The sequence below is a fragment of the Rhinoderma darwinii genome, chromosome 2 (assembly GCF_050947455.1).
Source record: "Rhinoderma darwinii isolate aRhiDar2 chromosome 2, aRhiDar2.hap1, whole genome shotgun sequence".
Classification (NCBI taxonomy): Eukaryota; Metazoa; Chordata; class Amphibia; order Anura; family Rhinodermatidae; genus Rhinoderma; species Rhinoderma darwinii.
The window spans coordinates 103,094,492-103,121,734 of record NC_134688.1 but is presented as its reverse complement, the minus strand read 5'-3'; the positions used below and the strand labels follow the sequence as shown (position 1 = coordinate 103,121,734).

Here is a 27,243-nt window from a genome sequence, read left to right as displayed (position 1 = left end):
AATCCCATTATTGTTTACTAGCCAGAGTAGAGCACTGCTAACATGAAAGCAGTACTTACCCTGATGGATTTGGGCTATTCATGTATTACACCATGGGTCATTCATTTTGATGGCTGGCATGTAATACTACATTTGCCATGAACTGAGCTGATCACCAGGTACATTTAATAAAAAAAAAAAAAGAGGTTGTCTGGAAGAGACAACCCCTTTAATTTTATTAATAGTGAGACAGGCATTGTATGGTAGCACAAGACCCAATTAAATAAATGAATAAAAGACCAAGACAAATAAATTTGGATTAAAAATGGCCGTGATGTGTATTAATCGTAACTTTAAAAATATAAATAGCAATCATTTAATAATAAATATAATAAACCAATAACTGTTAAAAGAATCAATAAATAAATGACCAAGCCCTCCCAGCATTAGCTGGGAGACTGTACCCCATCTGAAAAACATTGCGACAAGATTAAACTTTATTAAACCAGGGAGGGAGCGCGGGCTCTGGTCCTGAAGGTCCAGGAAAACGGGCACCTGAACAGCTCAGCGATTGCCTATTTCAAGGAAAATCTTCCCGCCATAAATTCTGAAGCTCCAATCAGAATATATCAATATTGAAACAGAAAATTCCAGAACCTGCTCGTATGTTCCATACAGCTGACCTTAGATTGACCTCATAAGGTAAGAACCACTGTCGGAATAAAAAGGAGGGGGGAAAGAGAGCAGGAATAAACCAAGTACCAAAATAAAACATTAATTAAAAATTTATAATAGGGCTGTGCTACCGTGTGTCCCCCAAGCAAATTGCTCTGGGGGGCCCCTCTCATTATGTACAGTGACATCAAATAAGAGATTAAAGAGTTAATAGGAATTGTTCCATGTCTGGCTGACTGCCAAAAGTCCACTGTGTCCAGGTCCACACAATGTCTTGTTACAATCTAGGCTCATAGGTCAACCTGGAGAAATATACCTGGCAAGATTCCAGAGTGATGTAATGCCATACAGAAATCTTCCAGCTTACTCAATCAAACGGCTGGATTGCATATCACCAGGCTAATAGGTTCGTACTATGAGCTGTTAGATGAAGAAGATAGACATTATTAAATATAAAATATTATTTAAAAAAAAAAATGAATATACTTCCTACACTGGGTTATCACAGATTACTTTATAACACTGTGCCTATACTTTTATGACATGAAAATAAGATATTTTAGAAGCAAATGTTATGGAAATTGTATAATTTCGAGGTATATTTTATAAGTTCTACATGTAATCATATTAATAATCACATAATAATTATGCTACCACACGCTAAGTGAATTTTGTCTGTTGTATCTATTGAGATAATTGACAGTCACCACAATGTTTTAGTATCAGTTAATAGTATTATCTTGCATAAGGTACTAATTGGTCCTAACCTGTAATATAGTATTTATAATTAGGCCTCATTCACACATGGATAAAAATAGAGCAGTACTCCACGGAAACCACTTTGTCCCAGCAAATAAATGGTTCCTTTTGAGTTCACCAGAATGGGAACTGCTCTTTCTAGTCACTTTCTGCTTTCACTAACCCCCCCACCCCCTAAAATGTCCATGGGGGTTTTTAATATTACACTGGAGTTTTCTTTTTAGTGTAAGAACAGATGCTATATACTATAATAGTCACAAAAAATCAGCAACTAGTATAACCTATAATTAACTAGAAAAAGAAACAAGTCATGACCAAGTAATTGAAAAATTACAAACAATCTTTATTACAGTCAATTAGACACAGAGAAAACACATAACAACTGTACACAGTAAAATGACATGGACCCTCGTAAGAAGATGGAATCCGAACATAAAAGCAGCCTGGCCCCCCAGATGTTAAGCTGGTCACACGATCCCACAAAAAGCTAAAGTGCATAAATCTATATTTTTAGGCAGGTGCTAGGCATGGTACATTTGCACAGATAGATACCTATATAGAATAAATGCAAAGTGCAGTCTTAGGCAAATATGACATACAATGAGCAGTATACCTACACCTACGCAGTGGAGAATATGCAGGAGATCAGGACCGAGAGGGGAGACCGCTCCTGGACCCGACGCGCGTTTCACTGGTGCTTCATCAGGGGTTTAAATGCACTTTGCATTTATTCTATATAGGTATCTATCTGTGCAAATGTACCATGCCTAGCACCTGCCTAAAAATATTGATTTATGCACTTTAGCTTTTTGTGGGATCGTGTGACCAGCTTAACATCTGGGGGGCCAGGCTGCTTTTATGTTCGGATTCCATCTTCTTACGAGGGTCCATGTCATTTTACTGTGTACAGTTGTTATGTGTTTTCTCTGTGTCTAATTGACTGTAATAAAGATTGTTTGTAATTTTTCAATTACTTGGTCGTGACTTGTTTTTTTTCTGGTTTGTTATATTAGTCACTAGGACCACCGGTATAATTTGGGGCATTGTTCGGTTTGCTATAACCTATAATTGTAAGGCCTGATTCAGACGAACGTGTTTTGCGTCTGTGCCGGCCACGTGGTTTTCACGCGGCTCACGCAGACCTATAGTAGTCTATGGGGGCATGCAGACAGTCCTTGAGTTTTGCTCAGCGTGAGTCCGCTGAAAAAAACTCACGACATGTTCTATATTTAGGCGTTTTTCGAGCATCACGCACCCATTGAAGTCAATGGGTGCGTGAAATTCACGCATGCCCCACGGAAGCCCTTATGTGGGACAAGCGTTATTCACGCAATAACAGTAAAGGAATGAATGTAAACAGAAAAGCACCACGTGCTTTTCTGTTTACAAACATCCAAACGGAGTGTCATAAAGATGGCGGCTGCGCGAAAACCACGCAGCCGCGCATCCATATGAACAGGGCACACAGAGCTGTCAAGTGCCTTTTGCGCACGCAAAACGCCGCGTTTTTTGCGTGCGCAAAACGCACACGTTTGTCTGAATCTGGCCTAAATGGTATTTTATGACATTTAATGATATACTATATGACCTAAAGTTATATTGTCAACCTTTTCAATTGTCATTAAAACACACTATGAATGTGCAAAGCTACATCGGTGATTGTCAATGACATGATGAGGAGAGTTCTAAGGGTCCTACTACACGACCCAATATGGGCCATGAAATCAAGCGACGATCGACGAGACAGATCGTTGATCGGCGCTCGTTTGCTCCTTTCCTTCTGTATGGGGACGAGTGATCGTTACTAAGATCGTTTGTACCCATACTTTTTTATCATGTCGGCAGCACATCTCCCTGTTTACACAAGGAGATGTGCTGCCGACAATGATGATATTTAAAGCTGCATAATCGAGCAGATCAGCCGTTGAACGAACGTCTTCTCAATAATTGGCCTGTGTAATGGGGCCTTAAGACTTTCTCAATACTCGGAAATAATTTCACATATCTGTTATTTAATATTATATCTAAAATCAATAATGTCACGAGACAAGTTGTTGGTGGTTTCTCTAATCATTATTATTGAAATATAGATATAAAGATAAACCTGTAGGCAGTCAAGCCATCTGCTATCCTTCCCGAGTTTTGACCCTCAAATGCCTTAATCCTTAACCTGGCCTTGCTTGTGTAAAGGATTAAAAAGGAAGGCATTTCATAATGTAGATGTTCTTGGTACAGTTTAGAGGCCAGGGGCATTGACTGAAGTTCCTTAAAGTTATTTGAATACTTAGCTTGAAGGGATTGTCCTCTTTGCGCAATCCTTACTTGTCAGAAGGGCCCCTGGACAATAAACTGATTACAAAGTATCGCCCTGCTTGGACCCCAAGTGATCAGCAATAATCTGTGGGAAAACCTGGTAGTAAGTGTTCAATTACCCTGCAGCGCCACCGCAGGTGAAATTAAACAGTATACAGTGCCCATTCAAATCAGTGGGTTGTCTGTGTAATGCATGACAGGATAGGTCATCCTGCGCGAAATACACTCTTTGTAACCCCTCTGGCCAGGAGATGAGAATCCAGAATGGAGAACCTCCTTCTATTAAATATCACTAGCTAGAGGTAATGCCCCCAAATGTTCTGGAGGGGGAGATTCCAAATAATTTATTTTATCCTTTGGACCAATTCCTGTGGTCCACCAATATAAACCCCCGCTATCGCTAATCAGTTACCTGCAACAATGTTTCAACTTTTTATATTCTATTTTCAGAACAGGAAAAATAATAAAGTGTTTTAAAACAAGCTGCGGTTTAACCGTCTTTATTTTAGCTTTGAATAGGCTTGTTTTAAAACGCACTTTCTTATATCTACCTATATTACCTCAGAATTCTCTAATAGGGGACATGAAAATGGGGTTTCTAGAGTAGACAGCCCCTTTAATATCCCTAATGGCAAGTAGCCAACATTTCGCTGGATGAGAGATTATACACCAATGTAAAGAGCATTGCTCTTTGTCACTCAGATTGGTCTTCCACCTCCAAGTTCAGTAAGGACAATATCCACAGTATGTTTCAGTTTGATCATTACTTAGCAAATACCAGAAAATACTCAGCAGTTTTGCAACCACAGAAAAGTGACAGCAGCAGGTAGAGGAGCACGTAACACTGCAGACTCAAAGAAAACCCTGCTCTTCACCTTTGCTCTCCTGATAGAATGTTTAAGCTGCAATACCATCTAATGTTCCTTTATTATAGAAAAAAGAATTGCTAAAAGTTTTTTCTGTATCCTCTTTGTTCAGTATACAGTATATTAACCCCTTCCCGACATTTGCCATATGGGTACGTCATGGAAAGCCAATACTTCCCGCAAATTGCCGTACCCATACGCCAAATGTTTGGCACCGGCTCAGAAGCTGAGCCGGTGCCATCATCGTCGGATCTCAGCTGTATCTTACAGCTGACATTCGGCTGTAACGGCGGGGACCGAAATTAGCTTCGATCCCCGCCGTTAACCCCTTAAGTGCAGCGCTCAAACGCGAGTGCTGCACTTAAGGTGTTTGCAGCTCATCGGAACCCCGGCAATGAAATTGCCGGGGTTCCAGTGGCTGCAATGGCAACCGGAGGCATAATACTGGCCTCCCGGTCTGCCTAACATGGAAACCGGTCAAGATCCGCCCGGCGGCGGAGGCTGATCGGTTTCAGTAGCTGCCGGCAAGATGGCGCCGGGTCAGGAGCTGATCCGGCGTCATCAGCGGTGGAAGTCAGCTGTATATTACAGCTGACATCCACCTGTAACGGCAGGAACCAGAGCTAGCTCCGATCCCTGCCATTAACCCCTTCGATGCAGCAATCGAAAGCAATTGCTGCATCGTAGCGTTTACTAGCAGATCGCCAGCCCTGACAGGCAATTAGGACTGGCGACTGCTGCTATGGCAACAGGAGACACAATGGTCTCCTGCTCTGCCATTATGGAAGCCGATTAGGCCCCGCTGGGAGGCGAAGCCTAATCGGCTTGCTGTCAGTGAATAACTGACAGATCTAATACATCGCACTACGTAGGTAGTGCAATGTATTAGAAAAAAATAAATCTGACAGCTGGACCTTCAAGTCCCCTAGTGGGACTTGAGAAAAAGTGTAAAAAAAATATATAAAAAAGTGTAAAAAAAAAGTGAAAAAAATAAGTTTGAAAACAATAAAAGTTTCAAGTAATAAAATAAAACACAATCCCCCTTTTACTCTTATCAAGTCCTTTATTATTTAAAAAAAATAATAAACCATACGTATTTGGTATCGCCGCGACCGTAACGACCGTAACGACCGTAACTATTATTTATTGAAGGCAGTGAACAGCATAAAAAAATCCCGTAAAAAACTATACCAGAGTTTCTGTTTTTTGATCACTTTGCCCTATAAATATAGGAATAAAAAGTGATCAAAAAGTCGCACGTATCCAAAAAGGGTACCTATAAAAACTATAGCTCGTCTCGCAAAAGACAAACCCTCATACAGCCGCGTCGACAAAAAAATGAAAAAGTTATGGTTCTCACAACTTGGCGACAGAAAAAAATACATTATTTTTACAAAAGTAGTTTTATTGTGCAAAAAGTTGTAAAACATAAAAAAAGTTCTATAAAATATGTATCGCCGGAATCGTACTGACCCGCAGAATAAAGTTAACATGTAATTTATAACACATGGTGAACGCTGTATAAAAAAACCGAAATAAAACGATGCCAGAATTGCGTTTTTTTTGTTTACCTGGCCTCCCAAAGAATAGGATAAAAGGTGATCAAAAAGTCGCATGTACCCCAAAATGCTACCAATAATAACTACAGATCGTCCCGCAAAAAAAAGCACTCATACCACTACGTATATGAAAAAATAAAATAAGTTATGGCTCCATTAAGTCAGGAAATAAAAAATATGCAGTTGTGCCTGAGGGGAACATTTCTTCTGTTTGAAGAGGCGATTTATCAAGGACCTAAAATTAGGGAACCAGGAAAGGGAGGGCCCAAACATATCTGCTGGAAGCGACGGTGCCCGTATTATACCAGGACAACACTTTCCCAGCAAAATTCCCCAAACTGCAAAGGTGCAGAGTGTGAACCAAAAGGGGCATAAGAAAGGACGCCATTTATCAGGGCAACTGCAGAAAGGATCGATCACAACGTAATACACATCTATGGATCATTTTATTGTTTTTTTTTACCCAGTATACCACCTGACTATGCCCCTGATGTACTCTGCCCAGCTTACATGTACCCCCACATTATAAACTGAAACACCAGCAATACTCAAACAAGATTACTACCAAGCAAAATCCGCTCTCCAAAAGCCAAATGGCGTTCCCTCCCATCTGAACCCTACAGCGTGCCCAAACAGCAGTTTTCTTCCACATATATGGCATCATCATACCCGGGAGAACCCTTTTAACAATTTTAGGGGTGTGTGTCTCCAGCGTCATAAGCTGGGCATGACATATTTGCCACTGAAATGGCATATCTAGGGAAAAATATACATTTTTAATTTGCACCATCCGTAGCGCATTCATTTATGGAAAAGACCTGTGGGGGGTGAAATGCTCACTACACCCCTTGACAAATGCCTTGAGGGGTGTAGTTTCCAAATGGGGTCACTTCTCAGGGGTTTCTTTTTATTATTTCACATCTGAGCCTCTGCAATTGTGAACCAATACTTTGTAAATCGCCAAATTAGGCCTCAATTTTCGCATGGTACTCTTTCACTCCTGATCCTGGTCGAATTTGGAAAAAATCTCATTTTCACTCTGCAACATCGAGTGCACACTAATTTCTACAAAACACCTGCAGGGTTAACATGCTTACTACACCCCTAGGTAAATGCATTGAGGGGTGTAGTTTCCAAAATTGGGTCACTTCTGGGGGGTTTCCACTGTTTTGGGCCCACAGGCACCCAGAAACCAATCCAGCAACATCTGCACTCCAAATGGCGGTCCTTCCCTTCTGAGCCCTGCCGTGTGCCCAAACAGCTGTTTATGACCACATATGGGGTATTGCCGTACTCGGGAGAAGTTGCTTTACAAATGTTGGGTTATTTTTTTCCTTTATTTGTTGAGAAAATGAAAAAATTTGCGCTAAAGCTACGTCTTATTGAAGAAAAAGGATTGTTTTTATTTTCACTGCCCAATTCTAATAAATTCTATGAAACATCTGTGGGGTCAAAATGCTCACAACACCCCTAGATGAATTCCTCAAGAGGTGTAGTTTTCTCAATGGAGTCACTTTTTGGGCATTTTCATTGTTTTATCCCCTCAGGGGCTTTGCAAATGTGACATGGCCTCCGCAAACCATTCCTGCTAAATGTGATCTCCAAAAGCCAAATGGCGCTCTTTCCCTTCTAAGCTCTGCTGTGTGTCCAAACAGCCATTTATTACCACATATGGGGCATTGTTTTACTCGGGAGAAATTGCTTTACAAATGTTGTGGAGCTTTTTCTCCTTTAGTTCTTGTGGAAATGAGAAAAAATTAGCTAAACCTACATTTTCTTTGAAAAAATGTAGATTTTTATTTTCAGGGCCTAATTCCAATAATTTCTGCAAAGAAACTGTGGGGTCAAATCACTCACTATACCCCTAGATAATTTCCTCAATGGGTGTAGTCTCCAAAATGGGGTCACTTGTGGGGGGGTTTCCACTGGTTTGTCCCCTTAGGGGCTTTGTAAATGTGACATGGCCTCCGCAAACCATTCCTGCTAAATGTGAACTCCAAAAGCCAAATGGCGCTCCATCCCTTCTAAGCCCTGCCGTGTGTCCAAACATCCATTTATTACCACATGTGGGGTATTGTTTTACTCTGAAGAAATTGCTTTACAAGCTTTACAGTGCTTTTTCTCCTTCAGTCCTTGTGGAAATGAGAAAAAATTAGCTAAACCTACATTTTCTTCTAAAAAATTTAGATTGTCATTTTCAAGGCCTAATTCCAATAATTTATGCAAAAAACCTGTGAGGTCAAAACGCTCACTATACCCCTAGATAATTTCCTCAATGGGTGTAGTTTCCAAAATGGGGTCACTTGTGGGGAGTTTCCACTGTTTTGTCCCCTCAGGGGCTTGGTAAATGTGACATGGCCTCCGCAAACCATTCCTGCTAAATTTGAGCTCCAAAAGCCAAATAGCGCTCTTTCCCTTCTCAGCCACGCCGTGTGTCCAAACAGCCGTTTATTACCACATGTGGTGTATTGTTTTACTCGGGAGAAATTGCTATACAAATTTTGCGGTGCTTTTTCTCCTTTAGTCCTTGTGGAAATGAGAAAAAAAATCGCTAAACCTACATTTTCTTTGAAAAAATTTAGATTTTAATTTTCACGGCCTACTTCCAATAGTTTCTGTAAAAAACCTGTGGGGTCAAAATGCTCACTATACCCCTAGATAATTTCCTTGAGGTGTGTAGTTTCCCAAATGGGGTCACTTTTGGGGGATTTCCACTGTTTTGGCACCGCAAGTGCCCTTCAAACCTGACAAGGTGCCTAAAATATATTCTAACAAAAATAAGGCCCCAAAATCCTCTAGGTGTTCGTTTGCTTCTGAGGCCAGTGCTTCAGTCCAGTAGCACGCTACAGCCACTTGTGGGATATTTCCTAAAACTGCAGAATCTGGGCAACAAATATTGAGTTGCATTTCTCTAGTAAAACCTTCTGTGCTATAAAAAAAAATTGTATTAAAAATTTATTTCTGCCAAAAAATATGAAATTTGTAATATTCACCTCTACATTGCTTTAATTCCTGTGAAATGTGTAAAGGGTTAAGACATTTTCTAAAGGCTGTTTTGAATACTTTGAGGGGTGAAGTTTTTAAAATGGGGTGACTTTTTGGGGGTTTCTAATATATAAGGCCCTCAAAGCCACTTCACAACTGAACTGGCCCCTGTAAAAATAGCCTTTTGAAATTTTCATGAAAATGTGAGAAATTGCTGCTAAAGTTCTAAGCCTTGTAACGGCCTAGAAAAATAAAAGGATGTTCAAAAAACGATGCCGATCTAAAGTAGAAACATGGGGGATGTTAATTAGCAACAATTTTGTGTGGTATAACTGCCTGTCTTACAAGCAGATACATTTAAATTGAGAAAAATGCTAATTTTTGCAATTTTTCGCAAAATTTTGGTGTTTTTCACAATTAAATACTGAATATATGGAGCAAATTTTGCCAGTAACTTAAAGTGCAATGTGTCACGAGAAAATAATCTCGGAATCGCTTGGATAAGTAAAAGTATTCCGGAGTTACTACCACATAAAGTGACACATGTCAGATTTGAAAAATGAGGCTCTGTCAGGAAGGTCAAAAGTGGCTAAAGAGGGAAGGGGTTAAAAAAAAGTTGACATATTTGAATTGACGCTGAGAAATTAATTAGATCGACAGAAATTCTGTGTACATTAATTTATATTCTCAGCATCAATTCATAGGTGTCAGTCTGTATAAGATTATATACGCGCACACGCACACACACACATATAAAAATAACTAGCAGAACTTCCTACTCCCTGAAATCCTACCTGGGGTCCCATGATGCAAGGATCTGTGGGTAATTTTTCTGGCCTACTTTTCTAAGATAATATCCTACGTGTCTGCATGGCATGGTGATATATACATACAGTATTTCAGTTCAAAGTAGTAAATGACAGATTAACATGCCCCATTGCAAACTCTGTAACAGGGCCCCGACATACCATGTACCATTTATAATACCAGTGTCTTCTTATGTGGCAGAGAGGCCTTTGGGCATCGTGAGGCGCCATGCCCCATGTGTGACTGCTACCCCTATAGCTACGCCCCAATCCACGCTATCCTCTGTTTTAAAATTATATGCCTTCTATGTTTTTACCCTCTTAGTCGTTGGCCCTTAATGTGTAAAAAAATCACATCCTAGAGGACAAATAAGATAAATCAGTATTTAATGTTCCAAAGCAGAGGTGGTTTAATGGTAAAGTGTAGATGCATTAAAGAGGATCACCGAACAACGAATTTTAATAACTGTAATGTCACAGAAGTAGTTAAATAGAATTTGTTTATTATTTTTTAATTCTTCCTTCACTGCATATTATATCTTATGGTTTTCTTGGTTTGACTTGTTTCAGAGTATGTAATCCCCTAAATCATTACAAAGGGATCCAAATGAAAGCAATTTGTAGTACAATATATCTTAAATGGCTTTTTTTCTTAGAACTGCAAAATCGTTCCTTTACCGCTCAATGGGGGTCTTGAAGTACCAGACGTCTCTGAATATTATTATGCAGCCTAAATTGCCCTCCCTTCTCAGCCATTTATCCCTTACCCCCTTTGAATATTGATGCCTCTCTGACCCGCAGGCTCCTGGACCAATCTCAACTCTTTATTCCTGTTTATTAGCACCTGGGTCCCAGACTCTTACAGATGGAAGACCTTGGCTCCTCACTTCCTAATACCCAATGGCCCCAGATTTGGGAAACCAATGCCCGTGGCTCTATAAACACATAAATGTTTGAATCTTCATATAAGGTACTATTGTGCTGGTATCTGGTGCCAGTCGACATTGCTTATGTCGTCCTCGGCTACCCCTCAAATTGCTCTCACGGTTTGCGCCTCCTCTGGAGACATGCTCCACACCTGATGGACCTGCCCTGAACTCAGCAGGTTGTGGATATGACTTATGTCTCATGCAAAGCAATATAGATCTCTTCTTTTTTGCTGCCAAGCAGACTACAGTATAGCTAGAGATTGGAAGCAGCAAACTCCTGACTTCTCTGGAGTCAAGTAACAAATGATTTACTACATAATTAACGAGAAGCTAATGGTCTTGTTGCAGAGCACCCTTAAGTCTTTTGAGAAAATTTGGGAACCTTAGAGGGCCTATGCTTTCCCAGCTACTTCAACATCTTTTTCGAAAGTGTTATTTGCCGCTCTACAGGCGTGGTCCAATCTCCTCCCCATTTTGTGTTTCCTTTGTCTTCCCCTATTAGTCCCAGCTGAACCTTAGTTGTTACTACTGTTGGTTCTCCGTCTATGGGCCCCTCCCTGCATTATAGTCCAGGCCAGTCCAGCTTAGTTCTATAGATATCACCAAATATGTTTCATTCTGCTCTTTTCTGCCTGGAATGTGACAATGTTGTATCCAATAAAAACTATTGTTAAAAAAAATAAAAAAATGGCCACTATAATTGCAGGGCTCAGGTAACAGTAGTAATTACATATGATACCGCCTAAGTCATAAAGAAGTTATTGAAACAGCTTTTAGCAGAACAATTAGATAACAAATCTGTCTATTTTGGAATTAACTAGGATATACTGGTCCTGACTCTGCTTCTCCTTGTGTGCTTAAAGAGGCGAGGCGGCGATGTAAGTACACAAATATGCGCTTGCTGAACAACCCTAATTGGTTTGCTTTAGGGTTATTGTTTCCAATTATACATAAGTACGAAATGCTATTGATATATCAAATAATTACCACGTAGCCTAACAACAATAAAACAGTCCTAGTTTATGATGATGTGTCTTTTGTGGAATCTTGGATGATTGATTGTCACAGGTTACCTTTAATTCCCGCAAACACATGTCCACAACCTGCTTGAGGTCACTTATCTGATGCTCGTGTACTTCTTACTTTCAAAAACCTGAAATTACCAGAAGAGAGAGATTTATTATTAATGCTGCACCAGGTCTACTTCATTGGACAAGACATAAGCATAACATATGGACCATGAGGTAGAAATTGAAGATAGTACATTGCTAGAACACCCATACATGAATTATATTGTGCCCTGAACGCAGCAGGAGAGCGGCCGCCTGCACTGTTTGCATTAGCACTATACTTTGTACCCATATTCACCAGATTGTTAGTTACCTGATAAAACAGCTCTCTGCAAATTTGAAATTGAATGTTGAAAGGCACAGCTAATTTTAGAATTATTTTGAGATTATCATCCTGGAAAATGTTTGATTTTTTTTGTATGTGTAATAGGTAATTAACCATTTAATGTCCAGTGTGTTTTGGGCTTTTATGCCAAGAGCAAAATTTTACCTTTTGGAACGTGATAATTCAAAGCTGATTTTGTTCTTGTTTCTTAGTCTACACCAACTGTTTTGTTTATTTTTCTTGCAGGACACATAGGACTTTCTTATTATTTCAAATTGAATTGGATATCAATTTAATTTTGTAGCTATTTTTTTAGGGAAAAAATGTAACTTCTTCCTGAACTTATTAATGCCTGAGCACTTGACGCCCATCCAAAACACATTCATGTCATACAAAATGCTTAAAATTGGTTTGTGTGGGTTTGGAAAAGCGTGCGCTTTTTCTGGGGAGGGGACTTTTTTTTTTGTTTCCTATTTTCTTCTTATTAGTTTTTTATTGTATTTAATTATATATATTTTTCTTACAATAGGGGCACATTATTTATGTTCTCCCTGCTGTACCTATTTAGAAATCCCTAATAGCAGTGATCTAATGTAACAGCCCATTAGATCAATGTTATTAATGATCTGTATACACAGACAGGAAGAGAAGACGCAGAACCACTCTTCTCTGCATGCTTCCAAGCCCTCTCTGTATTGAAAGTCCCTGCGATGTAATTACTGACGTCAGGGGGTTCCCTCACCACCGTCTGAATGAAGAAGCGCTACTGCAAAAGGGGACACAGCCCTCATGTGATTCCAGTTTTTTGTTACAGCAAATTAATTATTTCAGTTCCCAGTCACAGTACAGTATCGGTCTGTGTGAAAGCCCGATCCTGCATATTGCACTGCATGCAGGAACACGCGGTGCCACCAAACATAGCACATAAATGAACAGCTTCTGGCACAGGGACTATGCCATTACTCTGGGAATTTACTTGTTGAAGGCAGGAGAGGGTTAAAGTAAAGAGCATTTAACATTTTTTGACCATACAGAGCCAATATATTGTTAGTTAACGAAAAGAATACCCTTATGACCACAGGGGAGCGTCATGTTTCATTTCCTAGATTCTAGTGAGCTTGACATGGAAAAGGGTTTAGGGGAAAATTGAGGTTAATTGTAGTCATACTTTCATTTTTGGGTTCTGAGCAGATAATAAGCTTTCTTGCTTTAGCATAGACAGTGAAATTTAATTGCAGTTACTGCTATCTACCCACTTAACCCTAAGAGTTACTATTTTGTGATTTTCGAAGCATAGGGAAATTGTAATCAACATAACATTAGCAAATAAGCATCTGTTCACATTACTTCTGGGCTGTTTCCTTCTATCCCTACAATGTAATTGTAAAAAGGGAGCATCCACTACATCTAGAGGAAAGAAGGTTACTACATAAGCATAGAAAGGGTTTCTTCACTGTAATAGCAATAAGACTATGGAAATCTCTACCAGAGGCTATTGTTATGGTTAATTCATTAGAAGAGTTTAAACGGGGCCTTAATGACTTTCTTTAAAGTAATAATATTACAAGTTATGTTTAATAGATTACAGGAGATGGGCCGTTGATTTATTCTGTGTTGGATAGGAACTTTTCCCTTGAAATGAGGAAAATCGACTTCTGTCTCAATGAATTTCTTTTAATTCCTTTTTTGCCTTCCTCTAGATCGACATTGCAGGAGAATAGGCTGAACTGGATAGTTTTATCTCAATATGTTCAATTATGTCCACTGATCTAGCATTTATCAACTTCTTATTGATGTTCTAGTTGGCAATCCCAAGTTTAGTATTTTTATTTATCAGTTACATATTTAAAGGGGTTGTCCAGGATCAGAACAAAGGTTTATCTTTTTTCCCCCCAGAAACAACACCTCATCTGTCTATGGGCATTGTCTAGTCTTGCAACTCATCCTCATTCAAGTGAATAGGAATATGCTGCAATAACAGAAACAACCCATTGACAGATATGCTGCTGTTTCTTGAAAAAAATAAAAAAAAATAATAAATCAGACCCTGTTTTCTAATCCTGGTATGTTTAGGCATCAGATTACTTAAAGTTTCACCAAGAAGATGGGTAAACGGGGCCCCCATTCTTTGAAGCTATTTGAGAGTCCTAAAGCTCTGATTCCCCCACCGATTTTTCCACTCAAAGTGTAACTAAACTTTTAAAAAACTTTTGACATGTTATAATGACATGTCAGAAGTTTTGATTGGTGGGGATCCGAGCATTGAGACCCCCAACTGTTTGCTAAAACAAAGCGGCAGAAGCGCTTGGGTGAGCGCTGTGCCACTTAGTTTCTGATCAGCTTTTCTTGGAACGGTGTACGGGCTCAATAGAAAGTTGCTCGCTCTCTCGATTCTGCCGCTTAGTTTTAGTGATCGATGGGGGTCTTGGTGCTTGGACCCTCACCGATCAAAATTTGTGACATGTAGCTGTGACATGTCAAGCATTTTCTAAAACTTAGTTACCCTTTAAATGGTTTCTCTTAAACTCAATAAGGGATCTTTCAGAACATCCCAAAGCACCCATAGATATAAAGATTGTGACCTTGTCTCGCTGAAATCATCATAGTCACTTCATGTCTATGAATACTTTAATTCTGCAGTCCTCGTCATTATAATAAAGACATGTTACTGTTCTGTATATTGTCTGTCCGTGCTAAACTATCTCCCTCTTTAAATTTTGAAAAATAGCCTATATTCACAATAGAATGGCCAGAAAAAACTCTTTGAAGTTCATTAGTACCATTTGAAGACATACCAGTCTTTTTCAGTTTTCTTTTTAAAACCTTTGCTAAGGACACTAATATTATAAAACAATGTACAGCTGGTGTTATCTATAATACATGCATGGACTTCACCTCCACATGGTCCAGAAGTCTAATTCAATCTGATATATTTATTTAACATGTTCTCCGTTATTTCTTTAAAATCCACCAACCAATTATACCTTCACTACTCAAAATCTTAGTGAAAGAGTAAGATGTTAATTTACTTTTTTCTATTCATGTCTGGGCGAAACACGTGGTGGTGTGTGTTACACCTTGGTCTGTATTTCTCCTGTATCAAGGTATTTGATTGGCTTATTGTATGCACTTTATACTTAACTCCAGTCCTAGTAAACTTATGGGGCTTACATTGATTTTAGCATTTGCACTTTACATATCTGATTGATTATAGACCTTGGGGTTAATCCTTCATTGTGGGTGTGTTTACATCTTCATGTATTTTTATCTATTTATATGTAACAATAAAGTTTTCATTGAATTTATAATTAAATAGAATTTATAATTATATTGTGAGTTTTGCTGTCATTTAGTAGGGGGTACCATTTTACATATGTAGATCTAAATCTACGTATAAAGTTGAGTAACTTTGTAAATACCTTGCATTAGTTATCTTGCACTACCCTGGATTATAGCATGTATTATAGTCCAGGGCTCATAATTCTGCTGGTTGCTATTTGAAACATTGGGTAAGCCTTTCAAGAGGCAAATCTATAACAGGTTAGCAGAGCTCATATAATTGATATCTTAAGCTCTAATGCTTCACCAAACACCTAGTTGAACTTCCAAATTATCTTAGCAAACAACTATAAACTGTTCCTCAACCTAGTCTGTTTGTTTTTGCTCAGCAATCACTAAAGACGTCATCCTAAGGAATTTATCCTGCTTGTGGAGTATAGTCGAATAGTAGGAATAGCTAGCCAATGCCATACATGTAGATTCCACTCTTTCCATTAATGGCACAAAGAGTACAAATTCACGGGCATCCTCATTCCACTGCCTACATTTCTACTTCAGGCACTGACAACTGGCTCCCCCTAATTTATCTGCAAGTAACATCTTCTCAGGTCTCCAAGGACAGAAGCTGAATCCAAAACAGCTTTCCATAACTGCTAATTGGTTGACAACCTTTCTTTTGACTAATTTGTTCAACAATTCAAATATTACTAACCTAAGCTTAAGGCCTATTTACATGGGCCAACGATCATACAAAGGCTTGTTCCTGATCATTGATCCATGTAAACAGGTCAGCGATCAGCCAACAAATGAGCAAATGCTCCTATGTCAGCTGATCGCATATTTTATGCAGCCTATAAAATCATAGTTGTCGTCTGCACATACAGTTTGTATCGGCCTTTGTAAAATGGCTTTTAAATGAGTGGCGATTTAATTGTTATATTGGCACTTGGCGCTCGTTACGGCCAGATGTAAATCAGTCTATAGCCATATGACAGAATGCTAACATATCCCATTTGTGTACAGGTTGCGAATCTTCATTCCCTGATATATTATTGGAGGGCTTAAGTTTCACTGAAACATACCTCTTGGTACTAAGACTCATTCTGGACGTGAAGTATGTAGAAGGCCACACTCATACTGGCAGTGGGCCATTGCTGACACCTCAGGAGAAAAACTAAGTATGCGAACATCTAACCATCGTACCTTTATGAGTATATTGGACATCCCATTTATAAACCATGGACATACATATGAAGTTGGGCCCCCTTTTTCTGCTATAACAGCGTCCACTCTTCTAGGAAGGCTTTTCACAAGATTTTGGATTTTGTCTGTGGAAATTTGTGCCAGGTCAGGCACTGATGTTAGATGAGAAGGTCTGACACGCAATTGGCGTTCCAATTCATACCAAAGGCGTTCGATGGGCTTGAGGTCAGTACTGCCATTTGAGTTCACCCACATGAAAGTCCTCAAACTTTATGGATCTTGCTTTATGCACTGTGACACAGTCATGCCGGAAAAGGAAAGGGACTTGTCACAAAGTTGGACTCATACAATTGTCTAAAATGACCTTGCAGCGTTAACATTATTACTGGAATTGATTGGCCAAACCCAAATCCTGAAAAAAAACCAGCCCCAGACCATTATCCCTCCTCTAATACATTTTACAGTTGGCGCTATGCATTTTATCAGGTAGTGTTCTTCTGGCATTTGCCATATCCAGATTCAACCATCAGACTGCCAGTTAATGAAAGGCGTTTTATCACTTCATAGAACATATTTCCACTGCTCCACAGTCCAGTGCTTTACACCACTCCATCCTGATCTTAGACCTGTGTGCAGTTTCTAGACCATGGAAACTCATTTTATGAAGATTCCGATGCACACAGTTCTTGAGCTGATGTCCCTTCCAGAGGCAGTTTGGAACTAGGTAGCAATTGATACAACAGAGTATAGGCAATTTTTACAGGCTTCACACTCAGCGGCCCTGCTGTGTGAATTTGCGTGGTCTAAGACTCCGTGGCTGAGCTGTTGTTACTACTAGATTTAGCAAACTGACTTGGGGCAGAGGTGGCACCCTGTAATAATGCCACATTTAAAGTCACTGAGCTTTTCAGTATGATTAATACTACTACTACTGCCAATATTTGTCTATGGAGAGCGCATGGCTGTGTGCTTGATTCTATGTACTTGTTTGCAATGGGTGTGGCTGAAACACCTGAACTCAATAATTAAGAGGTGTGTCCACATATTTTTGGCCATATAGTGTATCTCTTGTGCAGTTGCTCTCTCTACTGCCTTCTTTGACCTGACTATTGTTTCCTGACAGAGATCTTCAATGTGGTACAATTGATGTCTATGGCGTCGACTTTTAGTAAAATTTGTTCCTCTAATTCTTTACCAAAATACTAATCCTTTTGTGAAGTGTTTTAATAGGAATTACCCAAACCACTTGTCCTAATCAATCCAATCATAATACTCCCTCTACTTACCATTCTCGTCCCAAGAAATATATAAACAATAATAACATTGATGCAAACTCCAACTAGGAATTTACCTGCCCATAGATTATTCATATTCATCTGAGCTCATGTATAAAAAAAATTAATAATTAGTAGGTTATAATGAAATACTAATATCTTATCTCTAGGTCAGGTTTCTGGGCTTATGTGTGATTTATCATTGCCAATTATTTATAAAGTACATAACAAACAGAGAGAATATATAGACATGTGAATACAAAGGAACAAAAGGTGAACATTTAACAAGATGGGAGAGAGATTCTATTACAGAGGGGGTCCACTCTATATGTGTACTTTCGCTATATTCAAACGAGCGTGACAGATTTACGTGCGTAAAAAACGTGCGTAAATCTGTGCATGTGCGTTGCTTTATGCGTCAGTGTGCTTTGCTTCTTTTTGTTGTTTTTCAATGTAATTGATGCGTGAAACAGGGACAGTGCACGGATGTGTGTCCATGGTTTTCACGCACCCATTGACTTCAATGAGCGACTAGGTGCATGAAAATGCACCAATATAGGACATGCAGTGAGTTTCATGCAACGGACACTCGATGCGTGAAAACTCACGCATGTGTGAATAGCCCCATTGAAATCAATGGGCCAGTGTGCGGTGCGTTGTGTCAACGCACAGCACATGGTCCAGAATCACACTCGTCTGAATGAGTCCTTAGGAGTTAATAGAAATCATATAGCATTATAGAATATTATAGAATAATATTAAATTATTATATATAAAAGAAAAATTGTTAGCACACAACATATTGTCGTAACCTAATTAGTGAGTTGTAATCGGAAATATGAAATCAGTTTATTAGCAGTTTTCCAAAGATCTCTTCATCATTGACCTATCACTACATCATTACACCGCATTCCAAATTATTATGCAAATGTTATTTTTCACTGATTTTCCTAAATAGTCGATGCAAATGACAGTCAGTATAATCTTCAAGCCATCAACCGTTGGAGTATAATGCGAATTTTATTGAACAAATCTCCTAATGATAACAGATTTTTTTTTTAGAAGTAAAAAACTCAAAATGCACTGTTTCACATTATTATGCACAACAGAGATCAAAACATTTTAAAGGTTGTAAAGAGAACTAAAATGGTAATTTGTTGAATTTGCAGGATCAGGAGGTCATATTTACAGAAATCAAAAGCTCTTTCAATCAAAAAAAACGTAACAGGCCAAGTTACATGTTAACATAGGACCCCTTCTTTGATATCACCTTCACAATTCTTGCATCTATTGAATTTGTGAGTATTTGGATAGTTTCTGCTTGAATATCTTTGCAGGATGGCAGAATAGCCTCCCAGAGCTTCTGTTTTGATGTGAACTGCCTCTCACCCTCATAGATATTTTGCTTGAGGATGCTCCAAAGGTTCTCAATAGGTTGAGGTCAGGGGAACATGGGGGCCACACCATGAGTTTCTCTCCTTTTATGCCCATAGCAGCCAATGACACAGAGGTATTCTTTGCAGCATGAGATGGTGCATTGTCATGCATGAAGATAATTTTGCTACGGAAGGCACGGCTCTTCTTTTTGTACCACGGAAGAAAGTGGTCAGTCATAAACTCTACATACTTTGCAGAGGTCATTTTCACACCGTCAGGGACCCTAAAGGGGCCTACCAGCTCTCTCTCCATGATTCCAGCCCAAAACATGACTCCGCCACCTCCTTGCTCACGTCGCATCCTTGTTGGGACATGGTGGCCATTCACCAACCATCCACTACTCCATCCATCTGGACCATCCAGGTTTGCACGGCACTCATCAGTAAACAACACAGTTTGAAAATGAGTCTTCATGTATTTCTGAGCCCACTGCAACCGTTTCTGCTTGTGAGCATTGTTTAGGGGGGACGGAATAATAGCTTTATGCACACTTGCAAACCTCTGGAGGATCCTACACCTTGAGGTTCGCGGGACTCCAGAGGTACCAGCGGCTTCAAATACCTGTTTGCTGCTTTGCAATGGCATTTTAGCAGCTGCTCTCCTAATCCTATTATTTTGTCTGGCAGAAACCTTCCTCATTATGCCTTTATCTGAACGAACCCGTCTGTGCTCTGAATCAGCCACAATTCTTTTCACAGTACGATGATCACGCTTAAGTTTTCTTGAAATATCCAATGTTTTCATACCTTGTCCAAGGTATTGCACTATTTCACGCTTTTCGGCAGCAGAGAGATCCTTTTTCTTTCCCATATTGCTTGAAACCTGTGGCCTGCTTAATAATGTGGAATGTCCTTCTTAAGTCGTTTTCGTTTGATTGAGCACACCTGGCAAACTAATTATCACAGGTGTCTGAGATTGATTACAATGATCCAAAGAGCCCTAAGACACAATACCATCCATGAGTTTAATTGACACAGAGGTATTCTTTGCAGCATGAGATGGTGCATTGTCATGCATGAAGATAATTTTGCTACGGAAGGCACGGCTCTTCTTTTTGTACCACGGAAGAAAGTGGTCAGTCATAAACTCTACATACTTTGCAGAGGTCATTTTCACACCGTCAGGGACCCTAAAGGGGCCTACCAGCTCTCTCTCCATGATTCCAGCCCAAAACATGACTCCGCCACCTCCTTGCTCACGTCGCATCCTTGTTGGGACATGGTGGCCATTCACCAACCATCCACTACTCCATCCATCTGGACCATCCAGGTTTGCACGGCACTCATCAGTAAACAACACAGTTTGAAAATGAGTCTTCATGTATTTCTGAGCCCACTGCAACCGTTTCTGCTTGTGAGCATTGTTTAGGGGGGACGGAATAATAGCTTTATGCACACTTGCAAACCTCTGGAGGATCCTACACCTTGAGGTTCGCGGGACTCCAGAGGTACCAGCGGCTTCAAATACCTGTTTGCTGCTTTGCAATGGCATTTTAGCAGCTGCTCTCCTAATCCTATTATTTTGTCTGGCAGAAACCTTCCTCATTATGCCTTTATCTGAACGAACCCGTCTGTGCTCTGAATCAGCCACAATTCTTTTCACAGTACGATGATCACGCTTAAGTTTTCTTGAAATATCCAATGTTTTCATACCTTGTCCAAGGTATTGCACTATTTCACGCTTTTCGGCAGCAGAGAGATCCTTTTTCTTTCCCATATTGCTTGAAACCTGTGGCCTGCTTAATAATGTGGAATGTCCTTCTTAAGTCGTTTTCGTTTGATTGAGCACACCTGGCAAACTAATTATCACAGGTGTCTGAGATTGATTACAATGATCCAAAGAGCCCTAAGACACAATACCATCCATGAGTTTAATTGAAAAACTAATAATTAAATGTTTATGACACTTAAATCCAATGTGCATAATAATTTGGAACACGGTGTATACCTAAGTTCTGGAAATAAAGTATTCAGCAAATGTTCCAGTAGCAGATTTACTTTTTTCTCTAATTATTCATTTGTAGCATGTACTGTAGAATAAAATTTGCTGGTCATATTCTATTTCGGTAATTTTGAATGTTCCCCATTATTTAAGATTCATGTGATAAATGCATACAATTTAAGTTGCAATACATAAGTGTAATCACGAGGCAAATGATTCCTGCCATTTTTGTAAATTCTTTATCAAATTTTGTAGAAATAATAAGCATTATAGATTCTTGGGGATCAAGTATGCAAAATGTGAATGAAAATTCCTGAATTCACATTAACTAACAATGCACATCTGGCCATTTTGGTTAAATTCCACCGTGACAAACATCCCCTGTGAAAATACAGCCTTACATCTCATACATTTTCATAATCCTAGTATCAGAAGTATCACAGTAGTTCACTTCACTGCTATAAAGATTACCGCACCTGAAAACACAGCATAGTGACATCATCAGAGCTGCTGAACACTGCTGTCATCAGGACTGACAGACAGTTCTCTTGTGTGCAAAGGGGATTAAATGCTTCCTTACTGCATCAACCTTACTCTGGATATCAAATCTCTGCCCTGGGACAAGTACCTTGTTCTCCACGTGGCTATTGGTTTTGAAAAGAAGGGAGACTGTAAATAAAAGTGGAGGGGTGAAGCAATCAATACAAGATAAGAGAGGGCTGTGCTTTCCGAATGACCGACGGTGACAAAAGGGCAAATAATATTTAACACCCTGGCTTTATGGGAGCTTCAAGCACCAAGAGGAGGAGGAGGTGGAGAGTGTAATTACCAGCTGCAGTATATAGGGCAGTGTAACAGGAGCGAGAGGCTTAGTGCCATTCAAAAGTGTTGAACATTACCTGTTCTCCTACAATTGAAAGGATTCTATCTGTGAGTCTTCGGCCTTTTACTATATCTGAGCTGCAAATCTCTACATTTGTAAGTAGTATCTAACTTAAAGAACTCGTAATACAGAAGAGTCTTTCATTTTATAGCCTATATTTTTATCTCATTGACTGCATTTTAAGAGAAAAGTCAGGTCAGGACAGGTGCCTATCCTCAAGATCAACCTGTCGGATCCACCTGGAGCAGTGATTCTGCATCTTTGACCTATGATCTGACAGGAGGTGTCTTGGAGTTAATCCCAGACTCAATAGCCACATGACAGCTAATGCTGGACCAGATCTCTGATAAAAGCAGGATGCTCACTCTGCTGGACCCACAACTACGGAAGAGCTGAAGAAAGTGTTGGTAAACTTGAGACATACTAAAAACAACTTCCGACTTTCTTTTTTCTACTTTTCAAGCGATTATCTGTGATGGCTTCCAGAACCCACAAAGAAGGTATCTGTTTTTATCTGCTTACCCTGTTAGGTGCTTGGGCAGCCTCTACCCAGACTGGGGGTAAAAAGACTGAATGCCCATCCTGTGGAGTCCAAGACAAAGATGCTATGATGGAGATGGCCAAGCAACAGATACTACAAAAATTACATCTTCGGGAAAGACCAAACATCACACACCCCATTCCTAGAGCAGCAGTGGTCAATGCTCTGCGCAGACTGCATTTAACCAAGCCAAGAATGGAGGGTCTTTTTGGGTCTCCAAGCTGGGACAGCAATAGTGAGAATTATGAGACAGAACAACAAAGCTACGAGATCATCAGCTTTGCTGACTCAGGTAAGAATCTTATACTTTTTAACTTTTTGATTTATGATCTCATTATATTTTAATGTAAGCTATGAGATAATATAAATAGAGAATATATAATACAATAATATACAGTATAATCAATATCCCAGGATGAATTGCATATAAGAGCTAATCAATTGACAAGTAAATATACATAATATAAAGAGTTACTGTATATATTAAAGACACTCAATAAAATATTACACCTGTAATAATTTATGGCATAACGATGACCTGTCAACCTGAGCTGCTCGAGGAGGTAGCAAACAGAACAGCAGACTGTGACATACCAAATATCCAGACACAACACTGTACAGCACAGGTCAGGCCGCACTAGGTAGGAGATATATTTACTTAGTGTTATTCTAGCAACACTACTCAAAAGGCTTTAGTTTTTAGCGAAGCCAATTATCAGTCCAAAAGAGTCTTTGACTAGTTTTACGTAGAACTGTAAAAGTGTCAAACTACTTTATGAGATGAAGAAACATTAAAACGCAAACTGCTCTATGAGACAGAAGCTAAGGTTATGCTGGGCTGTCCATTCCAGTACAGCTAGAGGGACGTGAAATGCGAACTGTTCCCCTCAAAATGTAAATAAATTGCAACTTTTTTTCTTAATATGGTAAAACAATATGACTCTTCTAATCTTATACACGACCAAAGAAACAGCAGTGACATCTAATGGACATAGTAGTCTCTGCACTATATAGTATTTGGGAGAACATATAGTGGCATGTGGCTATAGGCTCCATTACCTGCACTTTCTAGCACTTTATATTTTGACTACCATCTTATATTTAGCAACTACCTGATACATTTCCCATGCGGTTTGGTTGTCCCTTCTGGACTCCGATACACATTTGTGTTTGTATCTTGTTAATATGCATAAACATGCCCATTGTACTCACTCTTTTGGTCATTCTTCCACTTTGTAGTGTTCTCCCAGTTGTGTATTTGATCAACGCACCAAATTTCACTTGGTTATTTCCATGGATTTCTCATAGTGTTAAAAATATGGATTGATATAACCCACTTATACTCTGATGTTACACACTGCGTCGTTACTATTTGAGTTAAATCCCTCCTTGGGTATATTTGGTTTCCACTATATAGTATTTGAGGACCAGGAAACCTCAAACAATGATCTGTAGAACAATTAAAAGTTGAACTACAAATAAAATTTATTTAAGCTATGAAGGAAGCTGAGTATCACACCGGAGGTGGCAGGAAGTTGTCAGAAAACGGGAGCCTTGCCAGTGCACCACTATTCATCTCCTGAAACCTTAACTCTCTACATTGATCTTTATAAAAAGTATTAGGAAACTGTGGAAGTGTATGTAAATAAAACATACATTATTAGACGCCTGTATCTATGACTTTGGATTTTAAATAAAATAGGAGAAACTTTTTCATTAAATACGTTCTGCATTTTAATGTTTTTTTTTTTATAAAACTCACCAGCTGATTGATAAGAGGGTAAGATGAGAGATGGTATGGCTTCACTGCAGCAAAGCTGCCTGTTGTCTCGTCTGAAATAAGTTCAGTGCCAATCTAGCTATAATCTGAACACCTAAGTAATTTGAATGGTTGCTAAGGCTACAATAGTTTTTTAAATTGGGGTTGTCAGGTAATATATCCCTATTAACCAAACTCAAATTACTGAGGTCTTAAAGTATTGAAGTAGATTTGGGCTTAACTAAAATCACACTTTTCTAAAATTAAATTTATTTCAAGAACTTCTTAAATAATTAGTGTCAAGTTTTATGTCAAGACTTCCCATGTACATTACAACAAGCTTGACATTCTTCAAAAACACTAAAGGACACAAATCAGCTAAAATTAAGTGATTGCAACCAGTTTGTAAAGTTATGATCCAGTATAAAAAGTGGATTAATGTAACTTATTTCTTTATTCTACAGAAAAAAATAACAAGTCTAGAACAACTCTGTCTTTCCAGTTTACCAGAGATAATGAACAAAATGTAAATGTTCTCCAAGCCCATCTCTGGGTGTACATCAAGTCCAACAGAACTCACCGGGCCAATCAGACTATTAAATTATCCCTGGTACAAGAGTCCGAAAGAACACGCATTTTAATAAATGAAAAACATCTAGAGCCAAGATGGACAGGTTGGCAAACATTTCCTTTGAAACAAATGCTGCAAACGTTCTTTGATGAAGGAAATAAAAGTTTAAAACTAGAACTTGATTGTGAGGGATGCGAGAACATGCCCTTCATTGTCAATACCAATGATTCCTACCAACCTTTTCTCGTAGCACAAGCAAAGGTACGAGACCGAAGCCACCATGCCTCAAAAAGAAGCCTTAAATGTGACCAGAATTCTAACCTTTGCTGTAGGAAAGACTATTATGTAGAATTTAAGGACATTGGGTGGAATGACTGGATTATAAAACCTGAGGGATACCAAATAAATTATTGCATGGGCCTCTGTCCAATGCATGTGGCTGGTGCACCTGGCATGGCCGCCTCATTCCATACCACAGTCTTCAATCTCATTAAAGCCAACAATATCCAGACAGCGGTAAGTTCCTGTTGTGTTCCAACAAAAAGGCGGCCTCTGTCCATGCTTTATTTTGATAGAAATAACAATATTGTTAAGACTGACATTCCTGATATGATCGTGGAAGCATGCGGATGTAGCTAAAGGCACGTCCACAAAGGAATAAAACAGAGAGAAGCTGGCTTGTCTCTTACGCATCCTATGCTTGCAGAAAAAAGACAATAGACGTGAACTAGCTTCCGAGATACACATGGAGTCTTGAAGATTAGCCTATGGCTTTATAATACTTGACAACTGGATAATTTTGCAACTCTTTTTGTAATATTGATTACAAATGCATTATATATGACTGTACAAATCCACCACAATGGGAGGCATGTATAAAAACTGTCTCAGGTAAAAAAGCCTTGTTGCCAATAGCAAGAATTCGGCAGGGATCAGCTTTTATTTTCTAAACTGGACTGGAAACATGATTGTTCACTAAGAGAAGCACTTTTTCTCTGAGTAGTTTGGATACTTGAGGCTCAGACTGTGTATAACGCATCACACATCACAGGTTCCCAAGCCTTTGATGTGAGGTAAAGCACATGCATGGTATCCTTTTAATAACAATATGATCAATGTAATGAACACTACCAAAGATTATGCACCCAACATTCTAAATGAAGACAGAACTATAAGACTCTATCCAGTTTTACCTGCAATCTTGTTACATTTAGTGCCAAACTAAAAATCTGTAAAGAGGAAATGCAGCCTTCATGGACATTTTATGCAATGCCCCTATTACACAGAACTGTTGTATGTGTCACTTTATGAAAACTGAATGTCATTATCAAGTGCTCATCTGTGTTTTTTCTTGCATCTTTTAGGCTACGTTCACATCTGCGTCAGGGCTCCGTTCCGACGTACCGTCGGAGCTGTCCGTCGGAACGGAGCCCTGACACACCAACGCGTAGTCGACTATGCTATTGATTCCGTCAAAACGACGGAACTCTTGCACAACGGATCCGTCACAATTGAAATCAATGGTTTCCGTTTGTGTCAGTCAGGGTCCCATTCCGACGGAAAACTCAGATGGAACGTCAGAACGGGACCCTGGCGCAGATGTGAACGAAGCCTTAGATTATATAGCACGACTAACTTGTATTGTATTTTATATTTTATTTGTATATTATTATTATTTTTATTACTTTGCACTGTTTAATAAACAAACATAAAACAAAAAAGATGTGTTCCTTATCGAATTGAAGCTTTATTAATGACATTAAGGGCAATTACCTGTAGAAATTCAGGTACCAAAGAGGAGACAAATGTTTTCTCTTAAACTCAGGAAAAATGGCTCTAAAAACATACAGCATTAAGTGATACATGGTGCTCTGATAATTTGGTGCAAATGAAGGTACTCCGCAAACGAAAATGTTTTTGTAATGCTCAATTGAATATTTATTAGGGCAGTCCACATGAGAACATTTTTGTTTGCGGCGTACAGACGTAGCCATCTTTAACTTGATTCTGATAACTTGCTGCCGCGTAATATCACACAACAAAAGCCATTGAATTGTCATTGAAAAAGTCAAGATAAGAGATCTAGCCA

General features: G+C 39.2%; 1 protein-coding gene and 1 long non-coding RNA gene across 3 annotated transcripts; one reads left to right on the top strand and one right to left on the bottom strand.

Annotated features, from left to right (window-relative positions):
• Positions 1 to 292: 292 nt before the first annotated feature.
• Positions 293 to 22,058, bottom strand: LOC142742358 (uncharacterized). The gene is made up of 4 exons (XR_012881361.1): positions 21,877 to 22,058; positions 11,945 to 12,024; positions 971 to 1,074; positions 293 to 691 (listed from the first exon to the last, which is right to left on the bottom strand). It is a non-coding gene; the product is annotated as an uncharacterized LOC142742358 (long non-coding RNA).
• A 143-nt stretch (positions 22,059 to 22,201) lies between these two features.
• On the top strand, positions 22,202 to 26,875 carry LOC142742357 (inhibin beta B chain-like). Of its 2 annotated transcripts, XM_075851994.1 has the most exons (3): positions 22,202 to 22,378; positions 22,468 to 23,116; positions 25,048 to 26,875. In XM_075851994.1, the coding sequence occupies exons 2-3, from the start codon at positions 22,759 to 22,761 to the stop codon at positions 25,791 to 25,793; spliced, it is 1,104 nt and encodes a 367-aa protein (XP_075708109.1). In that variant the 5' UTR covers positions 22,202 to 22,378; positions 22,468 to 22,758; the 3' UTR covers positions 25,794 to 26,875. The 2 variants fall into 2 exon arrangements, with proteins under 2 accessions (XP_075708109.1, XP_075708108.1); XM_075851993.1 differs by having other exon boundaries at positions 22,202 to 23,116.
• The last annotated feature ends 368 nt before the right edge of the window (positions 26,876 to 27,243 follow it).

Excerpts from the sequence above, each read along its gene's own strand:
- LOC142742357 (XM_075851994.1), top strand. The coding sequence starts at position 22,759 with ATGGCTTCCAGAACCCACAAAGAAGGTATCTGTTTTTATCTGCTTACC. Across the intron at positions 23,117-25,047 it reads CATCAGCTTTGCTGACTCAG|AAAAAAATAACAAGTCTAGA; the intron begins GTAAGAATCTTA and ends TTTATTCTACAG.